We start from the raw sequence: 27118 nt of genomic DNA, 5'->3' as shown, positions 1-27118 counted from the left end.
TAGCCGGCGGACGGTCGAGTTTAAAATTATAATGAGTTATTGTCCCCGGTACGGCGCTGGTTTAATCGGTCGCCATTAAGCCAGCTACCGGCGACGAAAATCTGTCCGGCTTCTAGCTGGTTGGACACCCGGGCATCGTTCGATCTCTTCGAGAGAACTACGATGGGACAGACGGGGAAGCAAACGGCGACGACGACGACGATGACGACGACGATGACGACGACGTTGGTGAGAGAACGTTATCCGTGCGATGTGCATGGAAATTTTTGCAGAGTCGAGCGATCGTTGAAGAGAAGAAGGACCGCTCGGGACGAGGCACCAGCCGAGACCCGTCGAATCGAGTCCGCAGTCGAGACGAGTCGAGAACGGATCGAAGATGCCAGCTGACTCGTTCCTGACGGCGGAGTCGGCCGCATTGTCGACGAGATTATTGCCCGAGCCGTCGATGAAATTGTACCGTTCACTCGAGTCTGTCGAGTACCACTCGTGAAGCACAGGATCGCGGCTCGACCCTCGCCTCTTTGAAGGCCTCCACCACACTCCCCCTCCGCCCCCTGCCGCTCTCGCTTCTCTTACTCTCCTCTTTCTCTCCTTCGCCCTTCGAACGATATCGCCAAGTTGTTGCGAGGCTGATCGCCCGGACTCGCGGATTACGACGGCCGCTCGACGTGCGCTCGCGAAATGCATTTAGAATATCGAGCGCTCCACCCGCCACCGCGCAAACTAAGGGTCCTTTATGCTGAACATCAGACCCAGACGATCCGGAAGATGAGAGTCTCCGTCGGATTTTTTGGAGGACTTCGCGAGTAGGATTTGGTGGGATGAAATTGGAAAATGCTTGGTGTTAAATGTCTTGCGATTTGTGAAATTTTTGGGATAAGTAGGGAATGTGGGGAAGTCTTGAAAGTGTATTATGGTTATAATGGTAAAAGATTGCTACTTGGTATATAATACTGTTTCTTAGTAGAAATAGTTTATTCCCTATTCAATTCAGTATCTATACCCTTCTCGTTCAATCGCAATGTTCGTTTATAGTCCGTGCACAGTGTACCTAATACTGATCCCAGTTACTTAACATTCATTCGAAAGCTCGAAGGTTCGAAATTCAATAAAGCGCATGGCAGAAAAATCAATACAACATTGCGCTTTATAGAAGCAAAGGATAAAAGAGACAACAAGCCAGAAAATCGGCAATAAACCTATCAAAGGCCACGCAAACCGAGCCACAGTATTACAAACGTTTCACTCTGTTTCACAGGTCCCATTAGAGACAGATATCCCGATTCTCGGCAGCTACGCTCGTAAACAGAACCAGACAGAGAGCGGCCGGGTTCTATCAAATTTCAGAGAGGACAAAAACTCGGATAGCCAAGCTGGAAAAGGATTTCTCAATCGGCGCGAGACGATCGACGAATCGGCGAGGCAAAACGCGAGGCTAACGAGCCCCGGCAAGAGGCGACACGTTCACTTCTCACCGACACCGCCCGACACCGGCTCCTCTCGCTCTCTTTCTCCCACCGCTGTTCTCTCGTCACACGTGCCCGCGACGAACGGACGAAAAAGAAGGCGGGCGGGCGGGGGGAGTAGAAAAAAAGAGACGGAAAGGGGCAGGTGAGAAATGTTCTACGTGCCATACGACGTACGTAGGCGAGAGGCCCGACTCGCTCGATTAATCCAACGCCGCGCGCGCGGCGCACACCTCCGCCCATTATTACGGTTAAACTGCACCCTGGCTCGGCTGTAATGCCATACACCGGTGCAGGAGACTGAAAAAGCGAGGCGGGGGTGGCCGCCGACGCTCGCGCGCTCGGTGACATCCACCTTCGGACGTCCAACGACTGACCACCCGACAATTACCGAATTTTCTCGTTACGCTGCTGGACAACGTGATGATCCGCGTCTCTGATTTTCGCTTACAAGGGAAGGAGTTCAACCGCTCCACTTTGATTTTGATCGTTTCTTTTTGTGAGATGATAGTGTGTGTATTGCTGATGATATACGATAATATAGTCATAAGTTTATGCGATTAACACGTTGACCGTCGCGAGAGTTTCGAACAATTTTGTAGAATAATCATATTCTTTCGTAATGAAGGCAAATAGTGTTAGAAACGATTATTAACACTAAAACTACCAGGTTAAATTGACTTTTTGAAATTCCTTTATAGAAACTGTAAGAGTGCATCTATTGAAGTTTTAATTGATTTGTAATTCATTCGTGTTAATGATTTGCTATCACAATACTTATATTCAACTACTATTCAGCTACTTATGTTACCAAATATTTTTATTTAACGTCATTTTTCCAACTGTAATAGTTCTAAGGGAGAGTTGATTGTGGAGTTGCTGAAGGAAAATAAACAAATAGTTGCGAAAATGAAGAATTAATCAATTAAATTGAAATATCTGATCTTCATAATAGACTTATTCTTCGTCGTATTGTAATTCTTTTGAAGAATCAAAAAGCTCCAATTTATTAACACTGATTCTTCATTATAAAAATAACCTATTTCTTTCGCGTCTCTGCTAAATGCAGGATTCTCTAGTTATTTATTGAGTAACGAGCAACGAGGCCTAGCCATGTTTCCGATTCTCGAGTGGGATCGGTAAAATCTTTCTATACAGACGCGACCAAGGGGAAAATTCATTTCACTTGGAATCGCTTGCGCAGCCGAAACTACGGTATTCCCTCTTTGTACCTTCCCTCCCGCGAGTCCGTTGAATAAAGCATTAACGAGAGCGAACCGCGTTTCTGTTACTTTAATCAATGTTTAATGCTAATCGTCGACAGGTTCCTAGGAGATAGAAGGGATGAAGGTAAACTTGTACCGAGGCAGATGCCATATAATGAAGCGCTATTGTATATTTAATTTGATATAGAATTTAATGTAACATTTAAAAAATTCCTCTATAGATTTATTAGTAACAGTTACCAGTTTACCATTCAAGCAATGAAAATTAACACGGAAGTTATCGTACTTCAACAATCTTCATAACTTATTATTAATAAATCAATACATCCAAGCTTCTTCAAACTTCAATTCCTCCTTTCCAATATCCTTCGACCCCAACACATCTTCGAATACTCTCTTCACAAAATATTCGCCTCGACGTAAAAACCTCGACGAACTACACCCTCAATACATCTTTTCATCCGAAGTTCTTTGTACATCGATTCGTTATCTCACAAAAGATTCCTTCTTCCACCTGATCTCCGTGCACAACGCCGCGACACGGTATACCACGCAACAGCGTGCTGCGAATATTCCACGGGAAATGATTATTCTATCGATAGACGTCGTTTCGTCGGATGATTTTACGGTCACCGACAGCTCTCAATCAATAATCGTAATTGGTACCGACGGCGCGGAAAATAGCGGCGAATATTCGATAATTTTCCGCGTGCAGTTGGCACTCGATCGGGCTCGAGTGCCTAATTGGAAGTATCGCGTTCGCGAACTGTTCAGCCCCGTTCCACCCCTTCCTCGCCGTCCCAACCCACCCTTTTCTCCGTGAAAACGAGCCGTGTGCGAATGAAAGCTCTCCTCCCGATTATTTCCCGCTCGATCTTCCCGGTTTTGTCCCCGTTTAACCGGACACCGACGCGCAGCTCCGGCGACGTTTTATCGTTCGCAGATGTTATCGCCTGGTCCTTTATCACTCCGCCTTACCTAGTGGCTCAACCGGCGGACCCCGTCATCGGGGACAGCACAATGTACCAGCAGGATCGCCCACATGCGAGAGAGAGGCCTCTCGATAATTCAACGGGACAGGGCGAAAAAAATCAATAGTACAACCACCCCGATGGGGGGTCCCCTAACTCCTCTATACCTGCGTGCACACACGGACGACCGGAGTCCACGGACGCTTTCTACCTCGTATACTTAATGAGCACGGCGCGCGGCGCGGCGCGGCGCGGACCTATTCGCGCGCCACGCACGTATGTAGGATACTTACGTACACTTGGACAGCCGGCCGGCCGGCCATGTGAAACCGGTGGTCAAGCCGCTTCTTTTTTCGCTTGGTCGAGTCTTATTTTCGTTTCGTCATCTCGATTTCTCGGACACCGCTGGAAAAGAAGCTTCTCGCGAACGGAAATCGCTAATCGACCGGTGTTTTTTGCGCTACCACTGGTAGACGGTGGAGGACAATACGCAAACCGTGAGATCATGGAGAAAAGTTGGCAATGGTTTCTCAAGCGGCTCGATTATTTGAATTTTAATAAGAAGTCGTGTTTCTTGGAATAAGCTATACGCGTCATGAATAATAAGCGATCCTTTGAGATGTAGATGGTATTACGATTAAACATTGTTACTAGTTTGAATTTTTTAAGTATAGAAAGTGCCACAGGGTTTAATGCTTTGTAATTGTATCGAGTACCTAGAAACGAGTCTAATGTGTATTGCTTGGGACTGTTCACCCCTTGCTCTATGATTCCTTCCGCGATTTTGCTTCATAAAAGCAAATATCGTTAATAAGTGATTAGGTAAAAGAGAAAATTTGATACTTATTCTATGTCTACGTTTACTCTGAAGATGAACGGTTGGTAAAAGAAAAATATTGAATTTGTATTCAAGAAAAACTAGTAACATTTAGATCTATCGAGTTCAGTTTGAAATTTTCCTCACGAGTCTGACACGATATCATGGGGCAAGGGGTTAATATCAACTTTAATATGATACATTAACCTTGCTTTTGTCCTAAAACAAAAAGGTTCGTAAGTAAACTCACGGAGCACCCTATAGGTACAGAAAAAGGGTCGAGGAACGATACATATAAACAAATCCCGGTACAACAGCGCACGCTCATTTTTATAAAACATGTCCTTAAACTGCGCGCGTTTCGAAGTAGTCGGCCCGACATCGCTTTTTTTTTAATTACGAGTCTCGGCAAAGGAAATAAAAATGTTTGCGCGTGTGTTAAATGAGTGCGCCAGGATTTATGGCATCGAACCAGTCTTATGCGCTCAAACCAGTTCTAAGCCAGGGATGGAAGGAATTAAATGTTAACGTATTATTGAGCGGAATCCCTGTTTACTCGGATCCGGAGGATGCGCTCGTACCAGCACTCTCCGGAACTCTTAAACAATTCGCGTAATTAAATCCGGCGTGTTTTCTTGCGAAGAACTCTATCGCTAATTCAGCTGAAAAGCTCGACGTCGCAAATTTGTTCACACCCTCGGCGAACCGTTGAAAAGCGTTTTCCTGCTTCGCGGAGACTTCACCTCTCAAAGAAGAGTTTCGCGTTTGCCTTCGCCGAAGAGCCATATCCGAAAGCTTTTCGAAACAGAAAGATTGTCGACCCGCAGAGCTTGGATGTCAACGAGTTTCGGAGCGAGTCTTCGAGGTAAACATACTCGAAAGAACACGGAGGCTGAATATCGAGCGACGGGATCGAGGTTGACAGAGGAGCCCGCGCGAGGAAACGAAAACTCGGTTTCGTCGCCTTTGGCGGGATACTCAAAGGGATTCTCTCGCGGGACTTGTTCCCCGCGAGAGAACCAGTGCGGTGTCGCGTCGGAAGACATTGTTTCCTGGTCACACCGCGACGGGATACGAGATGGTCGCCTTTTTTCCGACGAACTTCGTGATCCGTGATCCGCCTCGGAGCACCGCAATATGTATCGTGTTGTCCGGCACAAAGGATTACAAACACTTCCCTCCAACAAAGTTTTTCTTAAATCCTCCTGAGAGCGCAAGATTCAGATTTGATCGCTCGAAAGTCTACTTTTCGTTTGAGGATGTTTGTCGAAGATCTGTAAAAGGCTATTTTCACGACGAATGATCTTGAAAAACTGTTCGACGGCTAACGAACGATTCGAGAACTGGTTTCAAATGACTGTATTTTTTGTAGGTGCTTCTAGAGAAAGTTTGCGAGAGGTTGACTATCTGGCAGCTTTAAAATTGTAACTTTAATTGGTTTTACCTTAAGACCACTATAAAAGTATGTCCAATCCCTATCACTCGTTGAATATTTATGAAATGTTTACATGCATTCAGGAGAACGTACACACAGCAGGCGACAAAACGGTTTACAGAGATAATAATAAAGACCTGGTTTCAAATGACCGTATCATTTAGAGAAGTTTCTAGAGAAAGTTTACTCCGAAAAGATTAACTATCTAGCAACTTCAAAATTTTAACTTCTAATTGGTTTCACTCTAAAACCACTACAAGACTGTCTCCAACCCCTTCCACCCGCTGAATATTTATCAAATTTTTACACGCAATCAAAAGAACACCGACACATCAGGCGACAAAAAGGTTTGCCAGCGATAATAATAAAGACCCCACGACGAAACGCTCCAAGACAGACTGACGCCATAGAGGGGTTCGTGGAAGGGGTGGAAACAAGTAATTGCGTGGAACTGCGTATCGATTTACGAAAGGGAGAGTGAACGCAACACGCGAGCCTAGCTTCGAGGTAGCTTCGTATTGTGAAAAAGGAGAGTTTTCTTCGGCGAGCGCCGATGAATCTCGTTAACTATTTCGAGGGTGAAGGAAGGGACTCGAAGGTCCCGCAGGACGCTCCGAGGGGGTTTCCTGCCGCCCCTGGAGACTGGGGGTTAGGGAGGCGAGCGAGCGATCGATTTTTCCCGGAGATTTTTCATCGGCAATCGCCGCAGCCGCTTTGTTCGCGAAACTAACCCTCCCCCGGGTCGCGTCGGCGAAACGGTTTAATCTTGGAGCAACCTACATACACACATCTGTCGCGGCGCGCCTCGAATTTACGCCTCGCCGTATTAATAATGGAGAATTCATTGAAACCGGTTGTCCCGCCGCGTGGGTGGATATTATTTCACTTTTAACGTCGCCGTCGGACGGCCGGTAAATCGATCCCGGCATCGACGCGGCGCGAATAATTAAAAAGCCGCGTCGATATCGCGCCATATCGTCGACTTTTAGGGGATAATTCGTATCGGTTTCGCCTGGGCAGACCGCGAACGTTGTAAATGTATCCAATCCGAGTGTACTTCAGGCCTGTCCAGCCATTTGCCCATATGGACAGTTTGTAACGCCACCATCGGCGAAGGTGACTATTTCGTGTACAATCTTTATAAATATTTAGTAGTGATCTGAATATTTTATCCCCTAAATTAAAGACGGGGCCAAGAACAGCTGCTTTCAAGCGAAATTGAAGCTTTCCAATGAAAGAAATAAGATAGGTAGTAATAATAATAATAATTAACACTGAAAATGTCATCCATAAGCAAAGATCCTCGTGTAGTACAATTTTCTTTTATTTTTAAGGCGTTTTCTATGTTTCCGGTAATTTAAAGTGTTCGTGGTACCTATGTGTACCATTCGAGACAGAAGGGTTAAGGCCCCAACGCGCAGACACTAACACGGGTGTGTTTCCGCTACCCAGAGAACGTATTCCTGTGGTTTTGCCCAAAGCTATACCCGTAAGCAACCGAGGCTGCCCTTGCCCGCGAAAAGGCCTGTTGGACAAGGCTGGTCTAGTTATAAGTTACAGGGGACGCTTGACGTTTCAAGATTTCCTTCTAAAATTAAAGGGCGAGGTAAAGTTTCACGAGTACGCTCGCGTTGCATCCGCGACGAGGGAAATACCCCGCTATGTTTTAAATGTTTCAGCGTCCGAGGCAGTCGCATTATTTATTAATATCCCGGGAAAATAAACACAAGACGGACTCGTCAAGACGATCCAACCAGCTTAGTCCAGCTGCAAGCGTGTTCGCTGGAGGTTTAATATTTAAACGCCTCACTCGTGAATTATACACGTGAGCCTCGATTTACGCGATCTGAATTTAGTAACAACGAATAGATTGTACTTTTACCTTCTGAAATATCATTGTTATTGTTTCTTTTGTTTGGCTACGTGAAGTGAATATGTATCTCTAAAACTTTCTGCCAACTGTTTTTTTCTCAGGTCAGAAATTGAAAACAGTTTGAATAGCATTGGTTTCGGTTCTTGAAACAGTTATGAAAGTCCGAAATAAGTCATAACTGTTATTCGGTATATCGGTTTCCGTTACGGTTCTCGAGACAGTTATAGAACCGTCTCAGAACCGATGTAATACATCAAATTACATATATTTATTACATAATAAAATAATTACCGAATGACAGTTATGACTTACTTCGGTTCTTCATCACTGTTTCAGTCAGATCCTTCAGTTATTTTCGGAACTCCTTCAATCCCTGGTCTGGTATAGTATCCTACGTGACACCATGAGGAGCCGGGTCGTATAAAAGAGAATCAACAAGAATCCGCGAGTCGCCGTGGCTGGTACCGGATAGATCCGAATCAAAAGGCCCATGGTTCTTATCCGGAACGCGACCGCCGGCGCAAACACGCCGAATTGCCCGCTTCCGGTGCGCAGGGGACGCGCGCCGAGTTGATGGAGTCGTCGAGGACGCATAAAGGATGCTCTCCTTCCACGATGGGAAAGGAAAACCCGGGGCCCCGTGTCTCCGACCTCTAAATCGCGACTTTCGACGGACGACTGGCATGGATCCAGCGGAAGTGTTCGCGCGGACGAGTCGGAGGTCCTGCCTTAGGATTTACACTGAGTTCCATCCGACGCGACGGTCGCGACCACCGTAAATAACATAGAAACAAAAATCCTGGCTGCTTACGGCGGCGACTGTTAATATACGGCGGCACGAAAGTGCCAGGCAGCATAAAATTCTTACGTTACTCTTATTGTCCCCTTTCTACGCTTTATTTCATCGTGCTTGTTAAATCATGCGACTTTGCTTTACGGCGGTGTATATCTGGTTTAACGTTAAGGGCAACAAGATTCGGGCGGAAATAGAATTGAGGCTTAATTCGAACGTGTGTACGTAAAATGGTATAATTACGAAGCTTATGAAAGTTTCTAAGAGTCTTTTTAACACGTTTACCGTCGTGTCATCGATGACCGGTGCTTCATAATTACTGTAAAATAATTATAATTGGTAAGATAACTGGTGTTGAATAAAAACATTCAGTAGCTTAAATAACTAGATCATGGTGTAACGTGAAAATTGTTATAACAGGTAATTAATAATCTTCCTTTTTATGTTGCATAGAAAAGAATAAGTGATACATAAAACGCCGCAGTGTTTTGTGACAGACAACGTGTTAACGTATTTTGTAGAATAAGATGGAAGACAGCTACAGAATTATGGAAAGACAAAAGCTTAACACTAAACGTACCGGTTTTAAAATTTGATTTAAAATTGAACGTTCTCTTTCATTCGTTTAACTTTACATCGATTCCTGTATCGTCTGATTAATCGATTTTTCAATTTTTCTCTTCTATTCTACTCCTGTTTGCGATAACAAAAATTGATCGTCTGACTTGGTTACCTTTGTTTTATAACCAATTATTCGACTGGTTACGATAGGAATAAGTATCTATGTTCGAAGTGTTGGTTCGTTTAGCGTTAATGGAACAGCGGGAAAATTTCCATTAAGGGTCACTGTATTGTCTTACATTATATTGAAAACGACGTGTTCAGAAATGCAAATGTTTACAGAAACCACGAGGAACCCAATGGAGCAAGACTTTTTCCACATTCCGGAGATTAACATAATTCCCGTGGAACAATAGGAGACGCCAGAAGGTCCCTTAATGGTCGCCTTCCAGCGCTAAATGGCGTTGCCCGAGAAATGCGACGGTTTGCATTTAAAGAAACACGCGGCTGGAGAAGCAGGGCGTTTCGAGAAATTGTAATAAGGGATTCTCCTCGCGGTTGTTCGTGTTTCTTTTTGATCCGAGAAGTTTCCGAGCCGGTGCATTACAAGGGAACAGGGATGGTCAGAAGTGGGCGGAAAATCTTAAGTGCCACGAGACAATCTCAAAGAACCGCCTTCGAATCCGCCAAAATGCATCATCGAGTCTAATTAATGTAATCGTCGAAGCACACCCCGGACGTTCCGAGCTATTTACTTGTTGCCAGGGTACGATTAAAAATTCAATTCTCCCTCGGGGTAACAGGTTACGAACCTTGACCTTCGTTGCTCGCTTCTTGGAGGAAGATTACTCGAAGTACTCCATTAAGGGCCTCGGATTATTGTGACCACTTTGGGACCAACGACGAGTTAACCGGGAAATAATTTATGCTGATGTTCATTATACTTGAAATGAGAACCACGTAAAGTGAAGAATAAAACTGAATCAAAGTTCTTTAAGATTTTGAGCTGTATAGTTTCTACGTGACTTTCATAAAGTTGAAAATTTGATTTTTCTTTTCTAAAATAAAATGTCTCAAAACCTAAACGGCAGATCAAAGGAATTCTACAAAAATCATCCAGAAAATGTTGCAGAAAAGATTCTCGTAAGACAGTAATACAATACACATTGTGCAACGTGTTCGTGAAAATAAATATACCCCTAAAGAATCCGTATCCTAAACAATAAATCAGCGTAACTAAGCTTTCCGGGAAGCGTGGGCAGTCTACGTAACTTGACGAGAACAGCTCGCGAAACTTTCCCGGCTGTTTTGTATAATTAAGCCCGCATTATACGAAACACCGCGTACAATTTGAGCGAACATACTCGACGAAGCGGCTCCCTGAAGTCTATTTCCGAAAACACGTTCCGTTTAGAAACACGAACGGGCGCAACAAACTACTTTCATCCGTATCTACCGGGCCGTGATTCAACATCTCTCAGAGATATTACTCGAAAATTGTAGGCAACGCGTGAAACCCCGCTCGTGTTACACCATCGTTTCCGAGTTTCGGATTTCTCTTAATAGCCGTTTTGACGTAAGCCCGTCTAAAGCCCCCCAAAACGCCTCGTGCGTATTTAAAGACACTTTGACGCACATGGTTCTGTATCTTTTAAATGTCGCCAGTGGGCGGAGTACGCTAAGTGTTCGTCGAACGGAGATGATTTCAGGCGGCTGCGTTAACGGGCTTTTTTTTCTCCTTCTCTACGCATGAATTTTGCCGTACAATACGCGGTCTGTTCCTCGGAACCACGGAAAGATAAAACAGCCTCGTGAGCAACCCTTATCGCGCCACGCGGATGATACGTGCCGCTCGTACCGTGGCCACTTACGAGACCTACGGCAGGAATCATCCGCGCGTACACGCGTGGCTGGCACAGAGTCTGCTATATTCCGGCGCTCGTCTCCTTCTTTGTTCGATAAAGAAGAAAACGGGGGACGAGCGAAGGCACTCGTAAATTTCTGACAATCACAGAGCCACCGTGAAATCCCCCGTAGTCGGAGATACGCCGAGGATTCAACAACCTTAATCGCAAACAATGGGAGAACAGCGATTATGCTGAGATGAGAGACCCTCGCGTCCTCCTCCTACTCCTACTACTCTTCATCCTGTTTTTTACTGCTCACAGCGACGCCCTGGATCAACTTTCAGGAAAATACTTTTCGCTGTCGAAACGTTGGATTTTCTTTTTTGCTTAATTTCGGTGCCGAATTACAACTGTCTGGAAGTAGGCTAATCAGCAATTGTGACTGGTGATAGTGGGACGCGCGTGAAGGAAATATTCATCAGCGTACCGTCAGGAATAAAATATTGAACAGTAAGAAATACGTTGGTCGGCTTGTAGCTTGTAGTTGCAATCAAAAATATAACTGATGTAAAGAATTTTATGTACATTGTTGATTTATGAAAATATATTTTGTATGATTCAGTCCTCGATGTTTGCACAGGAAAGTGCTGTAGATTTTTGTAGAGACGTGATCTCTGAGCAGCTTTTCAATGATGTTATCCTTTCCCAGTGTTTCTGTATGGTTATATGCTTAGCTTCGAAAGTACAGTAACTGTACAAGGAAAAATGGGGCCGTTTTCCTCGTTCGACGATAAGTAGCACCACTTCCTTTGTAGAAACTATTCATGTAATCAATTGTAGGATCCGATACAACGAAAGCCTATTATTTAAAGGAATCACGGCGAGGAAAAATTGGGTCACCTTTCTGGCATAAGAACGGATCTGCATTCAACATTCAACACACTTATCTATTTGGGGCAGGGCTGAACGATTTAACGAGTCAATAGCAGAAGTTTAAAGCCCATTAAGCGTGAATACACGGAACCGTTCTGAACCATGTGATCTAAACCAGGCGCATACGAGTATTTCCGGGTGAATAAATTGAAAATAAAAACTTTCTCTCGACTCCGCATGATAAATGAATAATAAACATACAGAGCGATTCGATTCGAGTCGTGAATCAGTTTTCGTTCAAATACAATTAGAAAATAACGCAAGCAAAAGATGATTGATCGCAAAGAAAAAACAATTAACTAAGAAAGCTTGATTTCCTATAGTATTCTCATTCAGTGAAATCGTACATTCAGGAACAGTAATTACATCATTCCGCCCACCGTTCGATTTTTATCGTTAGTCATTTAAAAACAAGGAAATATTTCAGATCTCTCCAATTTTCAAATCGTCCTACGCGCGCACTAACATTTCCAATTCAAACTAAACCGCCTAAATTAACGGACATAAGTATACACACAACGAAAATATTAAACTTTATAATAATAAATAAACCCCCTATTTTGAAAGTGGCTTAAGTCTATTTAAAAAAAATCAAGTTACTCGTTAGAATACTTACAATTCTACATAATCTTTATATTCTTTAATAATTCTTTAATTTTTCTTAAGTGGACTTAAGTCACTTTCAAAATAAACGGTTCAAATATAAAATGTTCTCCAAATTAATAATACAGTCTACACAAGAATCTCTTCAACATTTAATCAGACAATAGTCATTCGTAAACATGATAGACACCCCCGGCTCGTAACCGCAACCCTAACCTTCCCAGATGCGCGCGCCGCTGACGCACTTTTTAAATTCGACTCCGTCGAAAAATGTTCGTTCGGCGGTCGTCGTTCATTTTTGTCTACAAAGAGAATCCGATACCCATTGAATTAAGTTACATCCGTAATTCTAAAAACACCCGGTATAACCGGGAGCCAAAAGCAGCGGCGCAATGTTATCGAACGCGAATGATAACGGTCATCGCAAAGTGGGCGCGTGCGGCTCACGGTGAAAGCTCGCGAACGCGTGCCGACAATGTCGCGCGACGACGAACGACGACAGACACGCAATTAAAGAAAAGTTCACGGCGACGGTGCGAGTTTCGGCTCGACGGGATCCCCCTTTCCCCGCCGCTTCGCCCCACGCCCAGGGAGCGCGGTCAATGGTCGACGATTCCGCGCAGAATTGAATATATCCGAAGTTAATCGCGCTCATAACGGTATACACCTGAACCCGAAGGCAACGGTCAATCGTCTTAGCCTCTGCGAACGCTCGGAGAGCGGTTTATTGCTCTTTTACTTTCCTTGTCGTTGGTTGCTCTCATTTTCACGGTTCGCTGTCGGACTGTTCATTGACAACAGTTCGGCAAGCCGACGTGAACATCAGGCAACGTCTCTCGAACCGCTCGACGATTGAGAATTATTGCCGAGGTTAAATCGCAGATTCGATACGAATATCTCTCTCGATGCGCGTCCTAACCGCAGGCTCAACGATCGTGACGGAATCGACCGCGAATGCAGAAGAATCGAAACGCGATTGTTGGTCGAAGATATTAACAAATGGAAACGAGAATCAATTTGTCGACGAGAGATAGCGTACCTCGAATTATCGAAATTTTGATCGTCGCTGCATCTACAACGAGTAACGTTTCGCTTACTTTCTCTGGAAATATTCACGGATAACAAGCGAATACGTGTTTTGACGGAACGATATGCGTTCACCAGATGTTATGATGCTGGTAATTCGACGAGTTTAGATACTCGGTGTACAAAGTTGAAAATGTTTTATTGGCTCTTGGTGGTGATTACTTTGTTAAGCGTGAATGGAGGTTGGAAAAGGGGCAGATACATATTATTGGGTTGACAAGAAAAATGGAAATTTTCAAATCTACATTTCCGGAGCATTTGCGTGTTTATATGACGAAAACAATACTTTGGAACGAAAGTGTATTGTAATAATATATTGCCAGTAATAAATGAAACACGATAGATAATAATATGAATATTAATTTATTTATCTCGGTAAAACATAAGAAATTACTATGGAAACGTTGGTTAAGTGCAAGCGCTTTTCACGCGAAAGTTAAGCTTATTGATACTTTCTGTTTACAGTCCCTGTTGCGAGAACATCTCTAACCATGACACAAACACTATTTAATCTAAAAAGTTCTGTAAACTATAATGCGAATTAACACAAGAAAACGAATTATCACATTCGATAAGAATAATCTTTATTAAATTGTTTGGAAATTGACGACAATGAGTAGCTAAAGGTCAATGGCGTTCGTTTGTTTATTATGGTGGACACTCCAGTAGGTGTATCTGCTCGAATGTCAAACAGCATACAGGACCCCTAAGGCTGTTCTCTTTTACGAGAAATATTGGGGGAATATATTTTTTTTTTAATTCACTTACCTATTTCAGAGCAGGATCCCAATTGTTCTTCGAGTAATCCGCGTTCGGTAGGATATTTAATAAATCGTACAGCACATTTTAACACACGCCGGGACACACTGTGCGCAGCAAGAGTCAACGAAATGCACCACGAGCAGACTGACAGTTACCACGGGTTGTTCATTATTGGAAAATCTGCCTCAGAGGCTGCTCTTGCGCAGCCGGCGCGATACTACCGACTTCCTCCCCTCTATCAGCCGACGCCATTTGTACCAACAATCCTTCCCTCTAGCTTTCATGTTGTTCATATCCGTATCGAAAAAATGTAGGGCCCCGTCCCTGCATAAACAGTTCAATACTTATAACGATGGTAAATACAAAATAAAATGTGTATTAGAACAACATTAGAAAACATGAATTTTTGATATTTAATAATAAATGTTATATCATGAATTTTGTATGTAGAATTGTTACACAAAAACTCATTTGTGATACTTGTCGTCGAGACCTATGTATAATTTTTGTATTATTGAAGGATAGGTCATTGTTATTGGGTGCAAACAACACTTTGATAAAAAGTGATATATCAATATCTGCAACTGTGTGTTTGTTTCATAAACCTAATAAAGGTGTAAATATCCTTCACTGTATAGAGATTGCAAAACTTATCTAGAACTTTGTAAAAACAACGCTGGTAACTATCGAGATATGAAACTTGTGATGCAGTAAACCCGTCTAGAAAGTGAGTAGTCTGTGGAAACAGACAACCTCACGGAGGTTGGCTGAATTTTCGCAAAGTGAATTTCACTTGAACATTAGATATTATTTTCCTTGCCTTACCCTTGGGTGATGAGAGATTCGCGTTATTGTTAAGTCGCGCATCCTACAGTGAAACGGTTTACAGTACATTATTTGGTGTTACTCGCTATTCTTTAGAAAAATATACAGCGCTTCACAAAAATAAGATATCATGGCGGTACCCACTACCGGTGTAGGTAAGTATTTTATGACTGTTTTACGAGCTAAAGATGCGATCGACAAACAGATATGTTATTGCTTAAAGGCTGTTGATTTTTTCATGTGATACATGAAATAAATCACACACCAAATTTTAAGGCGAAAACTACATTTGTGCAATTTTTACGAATTATAAGATATGTTATATTTCTTTCATAAGTTATCACGCATAGTAAACGTGTCTAAATGCTATCAGAAGTTCATCAATTTAAAAAAAAAATTATTTTATTGTTTTAAAGTTGCTCGTTATAAAATTTACGCAAAATTAAGAGAGGAGCATAAGAATTCTGATATACAGTAGGTTACACCATGCTTAAAGTCACAGATTCATAACCTCTACTTGTACCAACTTTTTTTTTATTAACAATAGCCTGTAGACAGTAGACTTGCTTACAGGCTGTCACGCGATAATCATAATTTCTCATTTCTAGTTGTGCCTCGAAACTTTCGTTTATTAGAGGAATTAGAACAAGGTCAAAAGGGTGTAGGTGATGGTACAATCAGTTGGGGCTTGGAAAATGATGATGACATGACTCTTACACATTGGACTGGAATGATAATTGGACCACCTAGAGTAATTTGCTCTCGAACTTTTAATTTTAATTAAATTTATATACAATTATTATCTTTTACATAAATTATTATTGTAAAAATGAAATGAATTTTTAAAACGTATAGTTTGACTAGTATTGAATTTTTATAATATTAAACTTACTTAATTATTTCATATCATTATTTTAGACGCCATATGAGAATAGGATGTATAGTTTGAAAATTGATTGTGGTCAAAGATATCCAGATGATGCCCCTAATGTAAGATTTTTAAGCAGGATTAACATGAATTGTATCAACAGTACTACTGGCGCTGTAAGTATTTTATATTTCTTTGGTTCATTAGTGATAGAAAGAAATTTCATAAACATTAAATTTTATAGGTTGATAATCGCAGTGTACCAGTACTTGCAAAGTGGCAACGGGAATACACAATTAAGACAGTTCTGCAAGAACTTCGTCGTTTGATGACACTGAAAGAAAATATGAAACTGTCTCAGCCTCCAGAGGGTAGCACCTTTTAGCCTAACCACATGTAAACTCAACACCTCTTCCTTTCTGTGGTAGCATGAGGCGAAATTTGATCAAGGTACCAAATAATATTAAATGGGTACCTAATAAAGACGTATGCTAAGAAGTACCATCTGTATAAAAAAAAAAAGAAGGTGATGACAACTTATAAAAGTTGAAGCAGTGTTTTCGATATATAGAAATATTTACTTACAAAATTTACAAAAAAATTAATTTTTACTTATAATTTTCTAATTCTAAAGCATGTTTCATGTATACGTAGAATTATTATTTTGATTTTTATATTCTATTGTAAAAATATGCACTCATATTTAATTTAAGAAAACACTGTTTCAACTTTTTAAGTTATTACAATCTAAAACAAGAGTCATATTTTGAATCTTAAAAACTGGAAACACAGACTGTGTAATAAAAGTAATAATCAGTAAGAACAACTTATGCCTTCAAAGTTTTTTAAAATGAAGAAAAAAATTGCCTGAATATGAACTAGAAAACGTTTCAGTTTGTGCATAAGTGCCATTTCATAATCTGTGGAGGTGTCTCAGTAATTACTATTATAGATAATCCTAAATTTTAATAATTTATACCTTTGTGAGCTCATTTTTACCAAGTCTTACTTTACTTCCTTCTCTGTTAATTGTTATCAAGATTTTAGCAAACAACAGGTTGTTGAGATCAATATTTGATGTAATGATGTGCCTTTTTTGCAAATAGCATAAAAATGAGCATGTATTGAGCGTGTTTGGTTGAGACATCATCCAAGAACGGCCTCTTATTCTATATACATATATATATATATACACACACATATATATATATGTATATATATATAACATGTTTTCTTAATCAATGAAACATTATGTTACAATTGAAACATACCGAGCAGTAATTTGGTTTACAGTAGTATATGTGGTAAATGGTATAGTGTTGCATCAGTGAGTACATCAATATATGAAGCGTTATATTAAAAATCTTCTGTTTTCCATTCCACTATTTATATGTTAGAAATATATTTTAAGTTCATTTGGTCTTTACGCCATAGATCTAATAAATGTACTGCTTATTTTTTGATCCAAGCTTCATAATTGATGTATTAGAAAAACCATATTTAATTCTTAATAAACATCCAAAGTATCATAAATAGCTTTCCAATCATTAGAGAATCAGGTATGTAATGCTAGTGCAATTCTGTTATGAATTGCTGCAAATTATACCGTTCCATACAGGTATATGCAGAACGGAAATAGGTTTTCCATAATTATGTTACATTTTAGAAACAAAAATATAATTATAAATTATTTCAAACGTAATATAATTTTTTTGGAGTTTTGTTATCCAAGCTGTAGCAATGTCCTTCATTTTTAAAGTAAATCCAAACCAAAGTACGAGATTTTTACAGAATTCCACATTTATCGTGTAATATCATGAAATTCTCAACTACCTGAAACATTATACATACCTCTTCATCAGCTTCGCATTTCAATGTTACACTATAAATAATGTAATAGTGTAATCTAATTCATACTACTAAAAATATTAAATAATTATTACTCTATGTCGATGAAGTCAAGCTTAAAAAAAAAAAAGAATAAAAGGATTTCTTTAGAAACGATTTTCATATTACTTTTCAATTCCTTGTAATATAGGTTCTTTAGGAATTTTTAAAAATAAAAACAGCATAATTATGTTTAACAATTTATTTAAACCAGACGATGGCATGATTGACTGTGTAGTCATATGTACAAGGCGTAAACAGATTGACTGTTAACTGACAATATGAGTGTACGTCAGTTTGCGTGCTTATATTACCTTTTCAATTAGACGTTGTTATGTTTCAAATAAATTATAAAACTACCTTCCAATATAGAATTCTAACATCGTCAAATCAATTTCTTTGAGCTAGCCTCTGAAGTAATTTATACTCAGAGGTTCTTTTATTTTTTTGTTGTAGGAGTGAAAAGTATTTTAGTAGATTTTACTGTTGTCCACTTGTGTCTCTTCATGTAGAATGTTATGGCTGACAATGCTGTAAGTATAATTAACCCCTGCAAAGTCATAAATAACAATTATATAATTTTCAAATGAGTGAAATATATTTTAAGTTAATATGTATGTTGATTTACCCTCATGAACATTAACATTCTATCGTCATACTCTGGGTTTGATGTCCACATAAGGAATGTGGTAATATCTTTTGCTACTTGAGAAGCCGTTGGTGGTGTACCATCACCAAACTCCAAGACTTCATCGAAGACAACCTAAAATTTGTAATACAAATAATTCCAGAGAACAGTCCTAAAGTACATGCTTACAGCTTCTCACATAAGGATCTCATGTATATACCTGTGCCATACCAAGAGCTCCTCCTGGGAAATATGGGTTAAAATACTGACCATCTCTTAAAGATATACCAGCTGGTGGATCACAATAGCCAGTTAACAAAGAGAATACATAATTCTGAAATTTAAAGTATGTTTCAAATAATATAAATAATATTAAAAGTTACATGTACAATGAAAAGCTTGAGTGACATGTTTACCTCTCCATTAGGCCTTGCATTGATAATGTAACTTAAATCTGGTGGATAGGCACCATTATTTGCTGCTCTAGCAGCTTCTTCATTTGGATATGGTGATGGTACATGATCAGATAATTTACCAGGGCGCTTGAACATAGCTCCTGTACTATCAGGACCATCTTCTACCTACATAAAGCAGTATCTTTCTTACTAAATTTATTTCAATATCATAAAATTATTTTTATGAATATTAAAATTCATTACCTCAATTTCTTCTGCAAGAGCTTTGGCTTCTGCTTCTGTGTGTGTAACACCAACAAGTTCACGATAAGTTACATACTGTAAACTGTGACATGCTGAACAGACATTTTTGTACACCTCCCATCCTCGTCGCATACTAAATTATGAAATTTATATTTATGTAAGTAATATAATTGTATTTGTAATGCTTCATAATATTAATAATTTAATTACCTTGCGTGATCCAATGAATTGAAAATCCCATAAAAGTCCCATTTATAAGTTGGGACATGAGCACCCGAGGAGGCTTGCACAGATTTCTCCAATGCATAAATTAATGCAGTAATTCCCCCTGTTGTTACTCCTAAACATGTTAGTAACTGCAATGTTTATAGTAATATTAGTATTTTTTGTATTTTATTTATTTTTAATATGTGTTAAAGAATATTAAAACTTACTATTACTATTCTGTATTGAGTAGGGATTTAAGTATTGGATGTGTATTAGGATTAGGAATGGCTAAGACATCTTCAAATGACTAAAAATACACATACCGCTTTCGTACCCTTAGACCATTGGTTTGCTGTTGAAAAATTATGTGTTTGCTAAAATAAAAGTTTATATATTAATTGGGAACTTTAAGAGAATATTTGTCTTAATGCATAATGAAACTTTAAGAGAATATTTTTCTTTTAAATTGGTATATAAAACTGATAAAGTTACTACACTGTTAAAACAATAATCATTCAATGATTATGGACATTAATGGTTGTTACATTAATTTCCTTAATAGTGCCTTTAGTTCATCATACATATGATATACGTTTATATTAATGAGAAAAAAATCACGTATATTCTTATTTATAAATTGGTTTTTTTTATACAACCTACACAGTATTTACACACGTTTGATCATGGCAGCATCATAATTTTCAGCACTGATCACTATTACATAACATCACATAAAATGTCTTCGAAATCTTTAGCAAACTATTATCTTGTTCTAAAATCGAAGTACTTAGAAGTAAAATAATGATAAACAGTAATAAATTCAAGTGTCTTCAGAAAAAATGTCATAGCAGCCGACGAGTCGTGTAGTTCCATGAGAATCGTACAGTTACATTTAGAATGTCAATATTATAACATCAACCCTTCGACAAGACATAATATTTTTAGAATAAATGAGCAAGTGTATTAGAAATTAATTAAAAGTTTTTAAATGACATACCTGACTGAATAATGTGCCATAATTTGTTCGTAAAAGACCAGATTTACAAACTCGACCCAACGATGCCGCCATGTTGGCCAAAGGTACAATGTACGGAGACAGCTAATCAATGTAACATCTGTAGACAGAATTTTCATGACTCAATAAAAGAGATTTCCATTTGATATTATTTAAATCTTCTGGTTGTAATATTTATAGATTTATTAAGAGAATACACAAACCTCTTGCAAGATAGGGCCGAAAGAAATGTACTTACACAACTTTCAAGTCTTTAAGATGATTTTAATCAAGGATGCCAATATGGAGAGACCAACTCTTCAACGTTTGAATGCATCCACATGTGTCCACGCTGCATAAATATTAGAAATATTTTCTCATTTACATACTTTTTATTTACTGTAATGCATTTTTTATATTTTAGCGTTATATATTTATTTAATTTCTATATGTACATGATACTTGAAATACATGTAACTATACACAAGAGTCGGTGCATAATATCTTATTTGAGAAAGTTCTTTATCTTATAAAATTTAACTATGTCAATACTTAAAATTTATTTTATTTTCAATTTTGTTACATTTCATACTTACAAATCATTTCTCGATTTCTGGGGGCGTGGCGCATGCGCAATTTTTGTTGGCAGACTTGGCAGTCACTGTCGACCATTGGTGTCAGCTGGTGGTTTCGTCAGATGGTATCGTGAATCCTATAATATCACATCGATCATTGTTCCGAAGAAAACGATTCAAGATGAGCGGAGGAATGCCAGAATTGGGCTCGAAAATCAGTTTAATATCGAAGGCAGATATTCGTTACGAAGGCCGACTTTTTACTGTGGATCCTCAAGAATGCACGATTGCTTTAGCTAATGGTGAGTCTGAAATCAAGATGGATACCGAAATCGGTTTTGCCGCTGTTCCTTTTCCCGGTTATTTCATTATAGTAACCGCCACTATTAAACGTCGACTACCCTTGTCCTTTTGTTTTGAATGCTTCGTTCGCATATCATTATTGAGAATTTAACAGTTTTTTCGTATATATTATACTTGAAAATACTTACGAAACAGTCGGTATTTGATTAGTCCGGTATAGCTTCGATACAAAACAACCGGGGTCACCCGTCATTTATAACGGGTATTTTGCCGAATATCTCTGATTTAAATATATGTTTTTTAAACCTCTATCTATGATTAATATATTTTACATTTCCATAAATATAGTAAACTTTTATTTAACAATCCTAAAATTGCAAGAATTTATACTGAGATGTACACTGAGTAGAATACTCTAATATGTGTTACATATACATAATTTACCTAATTGCACATTTTTTAATTAAAAAATTATAAATAGTAAATCTTACTAGTATCTGGGATAATTAATATATATTTTTTGAATAGCTTTATAATATCTCAAATCTAAGTTTCTTTTTCGTTTATCAAAGTATAAATAAAATCAAACGTAATGGATAAAGAAATATATTTAATTAATATGTAATTATTTCCAATGATAATATGGGATAATTATGTTTGTATAAAGTTGGGTTGTCTGAAAGCCATTCCTTACATCTACCATTGTGTGGAATGTTTGTGTTTCATGCTTGTCCTGTTTATGTTCTCTGTCCTTTCTTTTTTCAACCATATTACAAAACTGTTATAATGAATCGTTAAATTTGAATTTAATATCATCGCAAATTAGATTTCTTTTGATTAAAGTTTATTTTATATTGTTGGTTGCTATAAATTCATATGTTATTGACATTCATATATAATTTGTTTCAAATATATAGATAATGAAATTAAATAATATAGAAAACATCTATTACCATATATTTTCAATCTTTTTCTTTTTAATAACATAGTGCGTTCTTTTGGAACTGAGGATAGAGAAACGCAACTTCCTGTGGCACCACAAAATCAAGTCTACGAGTACATCTTGTTCCGTGGTTCAGATATTAAAGATATTCGGGTGGTGAATAATGTTAGTTCTATTCCAAACGATCCAGCCATTGTGCAGGTAATTATAAGTATTATTGAACTCTAAAACATAGTTAGGTGCCAACATAACAATGATTGCTAAATAATTGTGTTTATTAATAGATGACGGTGCAACCGTCTATGAACCAGCAGTCATATCAACCACAGCCCAGTTATGCACACCCCATGATGGGTCAGATGGGCCCAATGGGTGGACAATATGGAACACCTTATGGCATGACAATGGGTACCATGGGACCGGTAATGGGAATGCCCACTGCTGCTAGAGATCCACGTGGACCAATGAATAAACAGCCAAGTGAGTTGAGCTTGGGCTCTAGTGAACCCAATGCCATCTCTATCCCAAACTCACTACCAACGGCCAATGTCGACCCATTACCAAAAGACCAATCTCTGGAAGATGGTAAACTGTTTTTGCTATGAACTATCCTTTGCCAATGGCATGCTTGCTGCTTCTACTTTGGTAATGCTTGCTGATTTCATTTTTTTCTGATCAGAAGTTTGCTAATGCTCTTTTCTTTTTGAACATGTATGCGCTCTCGCTTATGTTGCTGATTGCAGGTTTTTTATTTAATCCTTATTAGAACTTTGCTTGTGCTTGATCTGACCTTGAATTTGTACTTTCTAATGTACATATATACGTATTTAGAAATATATTTGGCACGTATGGTATTATTATTTTATTAATATTATATATTAAATATTATTTGACGAACACTTTCTTCTAATATAATTTTTATAATTAGTTATGTAATAATTTTAATTCTAAAATTATGAAACTGAGTGTTTACTTGCTTGAAAGACCAAATCATTAATAAATACAGTATCATTATATTATATAACTCAATATTAGTAAGTAAAATATTTGAATTTACAATTTAACCTATTAAATGATTTATTCTTTCCATATACAATTATGCCAATTGTTTTCAATAATTTTTGGTTGATCAAAAGTTTGTGCATGAACATTTTTATTATTTTTTTTAACGATTCATAGCTTCTTTTTACATTTGTATAATATTAGAAGTATTATGCACCAGTAAGTAACACAATAGCAAGAACAGTTAAAATTTCTGGTAGAAACCTTTCATGCTCCGTTCTAAAATCTTTCTTTATAGATATAGTGAATGTAGTTTTGAACGTAATTCATATGAGGTTACAAATGCAAGTGAAATTTTTGAACAATTTTTCAAACATCTCATACTTAGTTTACATCTTTTACTAAGTATCTTACTAATCATAATTTCTATTTAACGCATGGAAATGAAATATATAATTATTTGCGTTCTTATCATAGGCGTATTAGATCTTATCAGTGGTGGTTCAAGATCAACTACTCCAACTTCATCTTCATTAACAAGAAAAAGTCCTACCATCGATCAGGGTGTTCAGGTAAGTCATCAGCAGCAGCAGCAACAACAACAAAGTGGTCCTATTGGCAAGCTTGGCGATAAGACGAATATAAGAACCATTCAACCCGCTCGACGTGACCATGATAGGTAATGAAATCGTTATATTTATTTTGCTTAAAGATAGGTCGAAGTAATAAGACCTTAAGTCGTGAATTATTAGGTATCCGACATTTCATATTATACAACCTAATATATTTAAGTGTCAATTCAGTGAAAATATTAAATCAAAAAGAATGTTAAATAAATATTTACTATAATTTATATTATAAATTTAATACATAATAATATTTTATGGTATCTAATGTGTGGTATCGCACTCTTATTTACAGTCATACCGGTGGTAAGACGGGAGGCACTGTGTCTCAGTATAACGATGGAAAATGTGATCCTATGAAGCAAGATGGTCAAATGCAAGGGCAAGGTACCCACGTGCAAGGCGGTCGAGGGAATCGTGGTGGATGGATGAATCGTGGCAACATACGGGGCAGAGGAAGAGGTCGCGGAGGTTTTAGAACTCAACCTGGTAATGTTGGTGCCAAACCGAAGAATAGACTGAAATTCGATAACGATTATGATTTCGAGCAAGCTAACACAGAGTTTGAGGAATTGAGGTAAATAATTCTTCCACGCACAACGCGCATTTACGTAGCATGGTTAGTGCCGGATTCATTTCAAGTACAATTTGAAATGTGCAAAGTGGAAACCAATGCAAGAATAAAGTTTCATGCGTTTTTAAAGTGACACATGAATATGATTTGTGTGTTGCTTACGCAACGCAGCGACAAATTATCTTTTCATATAACAAATATTTATATGTTTGAAGAAAATATTCAGCGTTTCCTGTGTTTCGTTGCAGATCTCAGTTAGCGAAAACAAAAATCGATTCTGGTACTGACAATGAAAAGAAGGACGATAGCGGCAATGAAACCGGAGCAGGCGAAGGAGAACCTGAAGAAGAACCAGAGATTGTTCATTACGATAAATCGAAATCTTTCTTCGATAACATTAGCTGCGAAGCAGTTGAGAGGAGTAAAGGGTAAGTTTTCAATTCTGTTGTTTGACATATTTCTATTATTTCGAATATATAATAATTTATCGTGCAAAGTGTGTGTTTTACGTGAAAGATAAATTCAGAGTTTAAATATAATCTGATTGCGTTCAAGTGGTGCGTATCACCTTGTTTATTATACTGTTAAAATGTTACAGTGGGTTTCAACGTACAGATTGGAGGACAGAGCGTAAATTGAATTCCGAAACGTTCGGTGTGGCGTCGATGAGGCGCGGTAGTTTCCGTGGACGCGGTTTTTATAATCGTGGAATGGGAGGCATGTATCGAGGTGCTGCTGGTACTGGTACTGCCGGTTTCCGTGGTGGTTACAGAGGTTCTAGAGGCGGTGGCAACCGTAAGCCAGCGAACCAACAGCCGAACAACCCTGGTAGTCAAAACCAGCGCACGACCAACGAACAATCCGCTCCTCAATCGCAGCAGAACAGTCGCGTTGTATCATTTTGAACGAGCAACGCGCCACTATATATGTATAAGTATTCACTCTAGATTAAGATTTTTACAATACGTGCTCTGCCCTTACGGACTGATATGAATTCGAGTTTAAAAGAAAATGAACGGGAGTAACAATGAAAAAAAAAAACAAAGTTCTTTGAGAGAACTTTATCGAGGATCATTTTGTATCGCCGCGCAGGAAACACTGTAGGGAATTAACGAATGCTCGGGGCGGAGTCCTGCGTTTGAAATTTCTCGACAAATAAATATGAATCTTATTGTTATAAGTAGTTAATTTCAAAAACTCGATATTCAGAGCCATTTATGTCCTACGAATTAAGAAATCGTCGAATGCTTGATAAATGTAACAAGTACAATAACATACGCTGGACGGTAGATTGTTTGTTAAACAATGAACATGAGGCAACGGTTTTTACGGCTCTTCAGTTACGCTCAGTTTTTGAGCTAAGCTGTTTGAAATACGAGAAGCATGCAAACTACGATCACAAGAAGAGAAGAACAATAAGAATCTCAAGGGAAATTTTTTCTAATGCGACAACGCACGGACACGGTAACTGTGAACAGTGTTCGAAACGGTTTCAAGGGAGGGTGGCTAAACTGACTAATTCTCTGTGTTGTATACACGTTGTGATTCAGTTGATACGAAGCACTGAAGATTAACGGGATAAGAAAAGTACCAGCGCCGTGAAATATTAATTTTTCGCGGATAAACAGAAATATAAATTAGCGGGGAGTACGGGAAGGAACAAGTGGAACACAATGCGTTTAATCGCGAACTAGAAAGTAGGACAATATATTATGATTATTTCGAACTGTCAGAACTTTATTTATTTAAGATGATGACCGATGTACGCGAATCAACGTGAGATCATTATCTTACTCATACATTTAACACAGGGGGTTTTGATTTTCGAATGGAAACGTTTAAGTTGTTCTACATGAAGAAACCGCGTGTAAAATGAAAAGGAAAGATAAAATTGATTTTGTATGGTCGGTAGACATAGGCGCGCGCGCGAGGCCGACTCGTACATCGATTTATTGACTTATTAGGCTTTTTTTTGAAACACTGAACGTGGTATGCTAGTGGTAAGTGAAAATGTGAGAAAGGAAGAGAAAGAGAGAGACTGTGTGAAAGAGAGAACGCGCGCGCGCGCGAATGCGTTCGTAGCTTCGAGTACCTCGAGGAAATCGTTTTGATGTACGAGGACGCTGCGTGTGGTTCGCAGACAGCGTTTGCGAGAGCAAGACTCTAAGATGAAAATAAAAAAAAAAGCATGATAATGTCCTTAAAAATGTAAGACGCGAGAAAGAGAAAAAAAGAAAGGCATAATAGGTATATTATTTGCGACTATTATTTTCTTATGGCTCATACGGAGTCCCAAGCGTATACAGATATATACATACATAACAATGAGATTTAGTTACATGTAAGTCGAAGAGAAACCTCCATAAGCTATCAGTAAAGTTGCAAGGTAAACTTACGAAAAGGAGAAAAGAAGTAAACGAATAAATTGCGTATATGAGTAAATCATAAGTAAAAATAGGCACGAGGAATATGGGGGATAATGAAAGAAAAGAAAGAAGAAAAAATAACTTTTAAGTTTTATGCATTGCGTGTGCAAAAGGATGCACGGTGTATGCGGTTTTCCGATAATGAATTTTTGTTTTGTACAGCAGATATTGTGATTCCCAATGCTGAAATAATACTGAGATAATAAAATGGAAAGGAACGTTTATTGT

General features: G+C 38.7%; 4 protein-coding genes across 9 annotated transcripts in view; 2 read left to right on the top strand and 2 right to left on the bottom strand.

The window, feature by feature from the left end:
• The window catches only part of Src64B (Tyrosine-protein kinase Src64B), an 80836-nt gene extending 66124 nt beyond the window's left edge, over window positions 1-14712 (bottom strand). For 2 of the 3 annotated variants that reach the window (XM_076372888.1, XM_031974920.2), the window contains exon 1: window positions 14380-14712. The gene's annotated coding sequence lies outside the window, so the exon portion shown is untranslated. The remainder of the gene's footprint in view (window positions 1-14379) is intronic. The other variant, XM_031974919.2, reaches the window with a different exon arrangement.
• Window positions 14713-15081: 369 nt separating this feature from the next.
• On the top strand, window positions 15082-18067 carry Uev1A (Ubiquitin-conjugating enzyme variant 1A). 2 transcript variants are annotated; one of them, XM_031974921.2, is made up of 4 exons: window positions 15082-15353; window positions 15807-15949; window positions 16117-16242; window positions 16311-18067. In XM_031974921.2, exons 1-4 carry the CDS (start codon window positions 15329-15331, stop codon window positions 16449-16451), a joined length of 435 nt encoding a protein of 144 aa, XP_031830781.1. In that variant the 5' UTR covers window positions 15082-15328; the 3' UTR covers window positions 16452-18067. The 2 variants fall into 2 exon arrangements, with proteins under 2 accessions (XP_031830781.1, XP_031830782.1); XM_031974922.2 differs by lacking the exon at window positions 15082-15353 and adding an exon at window positions 15513-15672.
• Window positions 18068-18140: 73 nt separating this feature from the next.
• Cyt-c1 (Cytochrome c1) lies at window positions 18141-20793 on the bottom strand. 2 transcript variants are annotated; one of them, XM_031974865.2, is made up of 9 exons: window positions 20666-20793; window positions 20445-20562; window positions 19771-19821; window positions 19451-19596; window positions 19241-19373; window positions 18998-19162; window positions 18802-18915; window positions 18582-18716; window positions 18141-18503 (listed from the first exon to the last, which is right to left on the bottom strand). In XM_031974865.2, exons 2-9 carry the CDS (start codon window positions 20514-20516, stop codon window positions 18393-18395), a joined length of 927 nt encoding a protein of 308 aa, XP_031830725.1. In that variant the 5' UTR covers window positions 20517-20562; window positions 20666-20793; the 3' UTR covers window positions 18141-18392. The 2 variants fall into 2 exon arrangements, with proteins under 2 accessions (XP_031830725.1, XP_031830724.1); XM_031974864.2 differs by having other exon boundaries at window positions 20701-20793.
• Window positions 20794-21090: 297 nt separating this feature from the next.
• On the top strand, window positions 21091-27112 carry tral (LSM14 family protein trailer hitch). Of its 2 annotated transcripts, none has more exons than XM_031974863.2 (7): window positions 21091-21318; window positions 22309-22463; window positions 22547-22742; window positions 23742-23943; window positions 24186-24467; window positions 24713-24892; window positions 25063-27112. In XM_031974863.2, the coding sequence occupies exons 1-7, from the start codon at window positions 21198-21200 to the stop codon at window positions 25367-25369; spliced, it is 1443 nt and encodes a 480-aa protein (XP_031830723.1). In that variant the 5' UTR covers window positions 21091-21197; the 3' UTR covers window positions 25370-27112. The 2 variants fall into 2 exon arrangements, with proteins under 2 accessions (XP_031830723.1, XP_031830722.1); XM_031974862.2 differs by having other exon boundaries at window positions 22547-22847.
• Window positions 27113-27118: the final 6 nt, after the last annotated feature.

This window comes from Nomia melanderi, chromosome 12 (genome assembly GCF_051020985.1).
Source record: "Nomia melanderi isolate GNS246 chromosome 12, iyNomMela1, whole genome shotgun sequence".
NCBI classification, from domain to species: Eukaryota; Metazoa; Arthropoda; class Insecta; order Hymenoptera; family Halictidae; genus Nomia; species Nomia melanderi.
The sequence above is the reverse complement of the archived record's forward strand: the minus strand, read 5'-3'. Positions and strand labels throughout refer to the sequence as shown.

Bases quoted from the DNA above. Each gene is read 5' to 3' on its own strand.
- Uev1A (XM_031974921.2), top strand. From the start codon at position 15,329: ATGGCGGTACCCACTACCGGTGTAG. The intron at 15,950-16,116 runs GTAATTTGCTCT...TCATTATTTTAG, and splicing joins TGATAATTGGACCACCTAGA to ACGCCATATGAGAATAGGAT. The intron at 16,243-16,310 runs GTAAGTATTTTA...TAAATTTTATAG, and splicing joins TCAACAGTACTACTGGCGCT to GTTGATAATCGCAGTGTACC.
- Cyt-c1 (XM_031974865.2), bottom strand. From the start codon at position 20,516: ATGGCGGCATCGTTGGGTCGAGTTTGTAAATCTGGTCTTTTACGAACA. The intron at 19,822-20,444 runs GTATGTCATTTA...CTTTTATTTTAG, and splicing joins ATGGCACATTATTCAGTCAG to CAAACACATAATTTTTCAAC. The intron at 19,163-19,240 runs GTAATGAATTTT...TGCTTTATGTAG, and splicing joins CTCTTGCAGAAGAAATTGAG to GTAGAAGATGGTCCTGATAG.
- tral (XM_031974862.2), top strand. From the start codon at position 21,198: ATGAGCGGAGGAATGCCAGAATTGGGCTCGAAAATCAGTTTAATATCG. The intron at 21,319-22,308 runs GTGAGTCTGAAA...TTAATAACATAG, and splicing joins CACGATTGCTTTAGCTAATG to TGCGTTCTTTTGGAACTGAG. The intron at 24,468-24,712 runs GTAAATAATTCT...GTTTCGTTGCAG, and splicing joins ACAGAGTTTGAGGAATTGAG to ATCTCAGTTAGCGAAAACAA.